General features: G+C 50.2%; 1 protein-coding gene across 1 annotated transcript in view; it reads left to right on the forward strand.

Annotated features, from left to right (window-relative positions):
* DHX8 (DEAH-box helicase 8) overlaps positions 1-5,179 on the forward strand; it is a 31,879-nt gene extending 26,700 nt beyond the window's left edge. The window contains exons 19-23 of the mRNA XM_047093375.1: positions 1,728-1,865; positions 2,595-2,723; positions 2,904-3,100; positions 3,560-3,739; positions 4,473-5,179. Coding sequence (XP_046949331.1) covers positions 1,728-1,865; positions 2,595-2,723; positions 2,904-3,100; positions 3,560-3,739; positions 4,473-4,692 — 864 coding nt within the window. The 3' untranslated portion in view covers positions 4,693-5,179. The remainder of the gene's footprint in view (positions 1-1,727; positions 1,866-2,594; positions 2,724-2,903; positions 3,101-3,559; positions 3,740-4,472) is intronic.
* Positions 5,180-7,073: the final 1,894 nt, after the last annotated feature.

Here is a 7,073-nt window from a genome sequence, read left to right on the forward strand (position 1 = left end):
TTCTACCTTTTGGCTATTGTGAATAGTGCTGCTGTGAAAATTAGTGTACAAGTGTCTGCTTGTGTCCCTCCTTTCTTTTGGGCATATCTAGAAGTGGGAGTTGCTGGATCATATGGTGATCCTATGTTTAACTTACTGAGAAATCACCAAACTGTTTTTCACAGCAGCAGCACCGTTTTTGCATTGTCACTGGCAATGTATGAGGGTCCTGATTTTTCTACATCCTTGCCAACACTTGTTCTGTTCTTTTCCCGATTCTAGCCATCCTAGTGGGTGTGAAATGGCATCTCGTTGTGCTTTTGATTTGCATTTCCCTAATTACCAGTTATGTCGAGCATATTTTCATGTGCTTTTTGACCATTTTTATAACCTCTGTGGGGAAATGTCTCTTCAAATCCTTTGCCCCCCCCCCTTTTTTTGAAAATCATCTTCCAGTAACTTTAGGGGGAAAAATACATGTATATATATATACGTGTACATATATGTGTGTGTGTGTGTATATATGTGTGTGTGTGTGTGTGTGTTTATATATATTATATATATATATATATATTTTTTAAGTTTATTTAGTTAATTTTGAGAGAGCACATGAGCAAGGGAGGGTCAGAGAGACAGAGAGAGAGAGAGAGAGAGGATCCCAGACAGTCTCCACACTATCAGCACATAGCCCGACATGGGGCTCGAACTCACAAACTGTGAGATCATGCCTTGAGCCGAAGTCAAGAGTCAGATCCTTAACTGACTGAGCCGCCCAGGTGCCCCTGCCAATTTGTAAGTTGTCTTCTTTTTGTTGTTGAGTTGTATTTACATTTACTTTGAAGGAGTGGTTTTTATTTTTATTTTATTTTTTTTTAAGTTTTTATATTTAGAGAGAATGACAGAGCACGTATGTGTGTATAGGCGCGAGTGGGAGAGGGGCGGAAAGAGAGAGAGGGAGAGAGAGAGTCCCAAGCAGGCCCCACGCTGTCAGTGCAGAGCCTGATGTGGGGCTCAATCCCACGAACTGTGAGATCATGATCTGAGCCAAGATCAAGAGACGGACGCTTAACCAACTGAACCACCCAGGCGCCCTGAAGAAGTGGTTTTAAAAGTCTCCTGAGAGGAGCGCCTGAGTGGCTCAGTCGGTTAAGTGTCTGACTGTGGCTTAGGTCACGATCTCACAGTTTGTGAGTTCAAGCCCTGTGTTGGGCTCTGTGCTGACAGTTCAGAGCCTGGAGTTGCTTCAGATTCTGTGTCTCCCTCTCTTTCTGCCCCCCTGCCACTCGTGCTCTCTCTCAAAAACAAATAAACATTAAAAAAAAAATGGGGCGCCTGGGTGGCGCAGTCGGTTAAGCGTCCGACTTCAGCCAGGTCACGATCTCGCGGTCCGTGAGTTCGAGCCCCACGTCAGGCTCTGGGCTGATGGCTCGGAGCCTGGAGCCTGTTTCCGATTCTGTGTCTCCCTCTCTCTCTGCCCCTCCCCCGTTCATGCTCTCTCTCTGTCCCAAAAATAAATAAACGTTGAAAAAAAAAAAATTAAAAAAAAAAAAAAAGTTTCCTGAGAACGTATAAGCTTTCTATCGGTCTGAGTTTTATGTGGTTCAGCCGTGGAGGTGACTGCTAATCTTGAGGATGACTTCCTACTTGCAACAGAAGAAACTGGAAAGAAGTAGACAAGTACTCTCCTTCCACGTTAACACTGGCAGGGCTGACCCTCCCATCACACACTTTCTTTCCTTCTTTTCTAGGCCATGGGCATCAATGACCTGCTGTCCTTTGACTTCATGGATGCCCCTCCGATGGAAACCTTGATCACAGCCATGGAGCAACTGTACACACTGGGGGCCTTGGATGACGAGGGCCTGCTTACTCGCCTGGGCCGCAGGGTAGGAGACAGACTTAACTTCTGGTCCTTTTGGGGAGATTCCCTGGCCAGCCTTCCATACTCTTTATTCTGTGCAAAATCAAACTCTGGGGCCCTGGATAAACTTTGAGGAGAATTCTAGATGCCCGTTTTTAAATTGGATTTTCCACTGTTACTTAAAACTATTTGTTCTTTACAGAAAAAGGAATTCTATCCACAGTTTTACTTCAGGATGTATATATATATGTATATTTTTTAAATTAAAACAATTTTCTTTTATTTTGGGGGAGGAGTGTATGTGCATGCATGCCAGTGGGAAGAGGGGAAGAAGGAGAGAGAGAGAGAGAGAAAATCTTAAGCAGGCCCCATGCTCAGTGCAGAGGCCAACACAGGGCTTGATCCCATAACTGTGGCATCATAACCTGAACTGAAGTCAAGAGTTGGAGGCTCAACCGACTAAGCCACCCAGGTACCCCTCTTCAGGATATGTTATCGAGTTTAAATTTTAAAAGATGTCTGCAAAATTCCCATCTGTCCCGACAATAGTTATGTCTTTGGTCACATACATTTCGTTGAGGTTTATTTGGGAAATTAAAAAACAACATTCTTCTGATAGAGAGAGGCAACTCACATCATCATGCTTGAGTCAATGTCCTGTGGTCTGTTGCCCACTCGGACCATCAGTGTCTGATGCTGGCAAGTACCGACGGGTTTTCCCCAGGGCAACTGTAGTTTCTTCTTCTCCCTCTAGATGGCAGAATTCCCTCTGGAGCCAATGCTGTGCAAAATGCTGATCATGTCTGTGCATCTGGGCTGCAGTGAGGAAATGCTGACCATTGTGTCCATGCTGTCTGTGCAGAATGTCTTCTACAGGCCCAAGGTAGGGAGTTCAGACTCAAATTCAGGTAGGGGTGTGGCGAAGTTGGGTAAAATCAGCCTGTTGCCACTGAAGTGCTTACAGTGGACACTTGACAGGGTCACATAGGGCTCCCTGGAACTGCTGGGTGATTACTTAGTAGCTGTTGGACAGAAAACGATCCTCTATCCCACTTCTTGGCAGGATAAACAAGCCCTTGCAGATCAAAAGAAAGCTAAATTCCACCAGACCGAAGGGGACCACCTCACCCTGCTGGCTGTGTACAACTCCTGGAAGAACAACAAGTTCTCCAACCCCTGGTGCTATGAGAACTTCATCCAGGCTCGTTCGCTGCGTCGGGCCCAGGATATTCGCAAGCAGATGTTAGGCATAATGGACAGGTACCATCTGGCGACTTTTCCCCATGTGTGAATTCAACCTGCTTGACCGTCATGTCTGTTGATCTCTAAATGCACCCGAGAGAAGTTACAGGCCCCTCACATAAGCTTTTTCCTCTAGTTTTTCCATCTTTGTTATACCTCTCTCCAAGCAAGGGTGCAGCTGAGAATCACTTCAGAAAGTTCCTAAGAGGTTGACTTATTAGTTGTTGAAAAATGCTTAGTTTACAGGCCTCTGGGACATTACTGGTAGAGTTGAATAAGATCTCTGGCTCTTACTGTATCCATCTTGCCCACTGTGGAGCTGTGCCTGTGGTACCTTTAGGTACCTCTTCCAGAGGGGAACCCCAGACTCTGGGGACCCATGGTGGGGGTGTTGGGCATCATCATTCTGGAAGACAGAACCTCTGAATGCAAGCTAGTCTCCCATCTTTATCTTCCCTTGATTTATTGCCCTGCTAGACACAAGCTGGATGTGGTCTCCTGTGGCAAGTCCACAGTCCGAGTGCAAAAGGCCATCTGCAGTGGATTCTTCCGGAATGCTGCCAAGAAAGACCCTCAGGAGGGCTACCGGACACTGATTGACCAACAGGTGGTCTACATCCACCCTTCCAGTGCTCTCTTCAATAGACAGCCAGAATGGTAGGTGGGCAGGGGCAGGGCCAGGGTCTGGGGGCAGTTGTGGACAGAAAGAACCTGTAAATTCTACTGCCATTTTACATTTAGTTGTTCACCCAACCCAGCACATTCTCCTCCGACATTGCTTCTGTTTCTAGAACAGTGGAAGCCTGAAGTAGGCACAGTATCTGGCCTGTTAAAGAGAAATAAAATCATAGGGGTGAGAGGGAAGGCGGATTTTAGGGATTGTCTAATGAGGTGGTTTAAACAAGTTTTTTACGTAACATTTTTAAAAAATTGGACTCTTACCCACCCTAATATCAAACTGATAAGAAACCACAGTGCTGCCTTGCAGGGAGGATCGGAGATGCAGAGCCTTGCTGCGTGGCCTTCCCCAGTCCCTGTGGCAGCCCCCGAGGCTCCTCTTCAGGGCCCCAGAGTCTGTGTAGACAGCCTGAAAAACCACCCTCACGCTCCACAGAGCAGGGAGCCAGGTCCAGAGAAGAGCTGTGTTTGGCTTCGTGTCACTTAACCAGTTAGGGCCGGAGCCTCCTGACAGCCTTCTCGTGGGTAGAGGTGTGCAGGCTCCTCAGTACTGGGGTGTGGCTGTCGTAAACAGAGACTGCAGTCCCCTGAGGGTTCAGGCAGGGGAGTTAAGAGGGTAAAACTCAAGCTCAGCTGAGGCCCACAGGGGACCACAGTGACTGGAGTGGAGCCTGGATGGGAGGCTTGAGCCTGATCTCTGTGCCCCACTCAGGGTGGTGTATCACGAGCTGGTACTGACCACGAAGGAGTACATGCGTGAGGTCACCACTATCGACCCCAGGTGGCTTGTGGAATTTGCTCCAGCCTTCTTCAAGGTCTCCGACCCGACCAAGCTAAGCAAGCAGAAGAAGCAGCAGCGTCTTGAACCCTTGTACAACCGCTACGAGGAACCCAACGCTTGGAGAATATCCCGGGCCTTCCGACGGCGCTGAGAGGTGACACTTCTCTGTCTGCCTCTCCTGCAGTGGGGGCCCAGGGCTTGGACTCCCTTTTATTGATGAAGAGCTGGTCCTGAGGATGCAGCCGTCCAGTGACTGAATATCTTCACTGGGCGTTTTCTAAACTTGATTCTTATTTCTTCCCTGGTGGTCAAAATAGAAACGGATTTACGCCTGGTTTGACCAGAGCCCCCAGCCCTGACCACCTCAAGGCACTGTGGCCAGCCGGGGCTCGCAGCCAGTATGGGAGTACATGGCATCATCTCCACAAAATGGGCAACTCGTGGAGCCCTAGGATGGGAAAACGGAGTTGCGAGCATCTGACGCCCAGACGTAGCGAGGGCCCCGACGCCCGAGCTGGGACTCTGGAGGAAGGGGCCGCTGAGCTCACTGACAGTGTTGGCCCCACTTCTGCCCCTGCCCAGCCCCTGTACTTTCGCTTAACCTCTTGGAAATATTTATTTTCTTAAGGAAACATAAATGGTTTTCTGTGGCTGTTTCTTCTAGCTGAAAGGTTAGGATATTGGCCTGGGCCCAGGGTGGGGAGATTTGTGGCTTTGGTGCACATGGTGGAGAGTCCCCTGTAACCAGAGCTTGGGGCCTCTTTGGGCTCGGAGGTGACACATAGCCCAAGCCTGCAGTCGTATCTCTTGACACCCGCACGAGCCCGGTGTGGCTGCACACGGTCCCATGATTAACCACATCCACTGCCCCAGTCTGGGCGCCTGAGTGGTTACAGATGCAGCATGTGGGATACAGAAGGCTCTCCTGGCTCCCTCCGCTGCACACCACACAATGTGCAGCGTGTCCTTTTTCCTTTTGAAACATGCAAGGGACGTCACAGCTTTTGTTTGTTTTTTGTTTTTATTCCCCCTCCCCCCGCCCAGGTCCTCGATGGGCTTTAACAAAGGGTTTTTATGGTCAAAGCCTCTCGTCCCCCCACCACAAACAGAAAACCCACCGAACCCCTTTCAGAGTCAGCTTGCTGTTGCCGAGTGGGTTTCTTGTAGCATTTGGTTGGGGAATAGCCACCTCCCAGTGCCCCTGTCATGGCTCCCAAGGAAGCTCTTGACTTTGAAGGACATCCCACAGATGCTGCCAGGCCAGGTTGTTTCCAGAGCTTCTGGAAAGCTGGTCTGGATGTGGAGCTTGTAGGGAAGCCCCTGGGGGGTTGGACACCTCGTATAGAACTACTGACTTGTCCACCAGATGCTGAGTTTATGACATTCTAGGATGTGAAAGAACGTAGGCTGTTGCTGGGCAGCAAACTGACCACCCTAAAGACGATTCAGAGAGAATCCAGCAGAGAAGAGCTCAGGCCAGGGAGTCTGCTGACTGAGATCCCCACCCCTTCCTTGAGTTGAGCAAGCGCCTCCAATTCTGTTTGCTCCTGGGAAGCCCTGGCCAGTAATTAAGGGCAGGGGATCTTTGTGTGTTCACCTCTAAGGCCTTACGGGGAGAGAGAGGCAGGGATCTACAGAGGAGGAGGCCGAGAGCAAAGCAGGGGCTGGGCACCCAGCTCCCCAGTCTCTAAGAACTCCCTCCGGGCTTGGCAGCCTGCCTGCCCCAGCTGAGCGCCCAGCACCAAAGACATTGGCACCTAGGAGATGGTTATGGCCCTGGGGGCAGGGTGGGGAGGTTTGGGATTGAAGCTGAGGTTGAGAAGGACATGTTCCACAGGCAAAGGTGAGAGACAGCAGGGCTAGCCATCTCCTGTGGGTTAGGTGAGCAAAGGACCCTGGCTCTGTGGGTGTTCCTTAAACAACTGTCCCAAGAGCTGTCTCTCTGCTGTGTCAAGGTGGTTGATGTCTGACCTTCGGACCGGCCATCAGGAAACAGCATGTCGGCAGCATCGCTGAGCCTGCTCAGAGGGAGATGGGCCAGATTGGGAAGAACTTGCCCGCTGCTCCCACACAATGGGGCCCTTGTTTCTCTTCCTCGAAACAATATTTCCCGAGATTGAGTGACAGGTCAGGAGAGGATGTGGGTCTCCTGCAGGGAGCTGGAATCTTCTAGGCCATTCACCCCACCCCGCAGGAGCCTAGCTCAGGGATTTCCTGCCCCTGTGCACGTGCTGAGTCTGTGCTTGCGTACGTGGGGGGGACCATCCCCGTGGGGCTCGTGTAAACTCTACCGCTGGGTCAGGCTCCTCGGTCTAGGGTTTACCTTCATCCAGTCCGGAGCTTGATTTCCCCTGGTGGTTGCTAGAAGCTGCCTCCTCTAAGCGGTGGCCCTCCAAGGTTAAGGATTTGAACAAAGAGCTGTGAGGAGTGACTTGTTAAACATTTCAGAGGGTAGAGGTCACGTGTCTCAGGCTGTGGACACCATTTCTCACCCAAATCTGTTGCTCCTACACACATACTCAGGACCCCAGG

This window comes from Lynx rufus, unplaced genomic scaffold (genome assembly GCF_022079265.1).
Source record: "Lynx rufus isolate CCGP_SWC_20201006 ecotype Redwood Valley unplaced genomic scaffold, mLynRuf1.p SCAF_34, whole genome shotgun sequence".
NCBI classification, from domain to species: domain Eukaryota; kingdom Metazoa; phylum Chordata; class Mammalia; order Carnivora; family Felidae; genus Lynx; species Lynx rufus.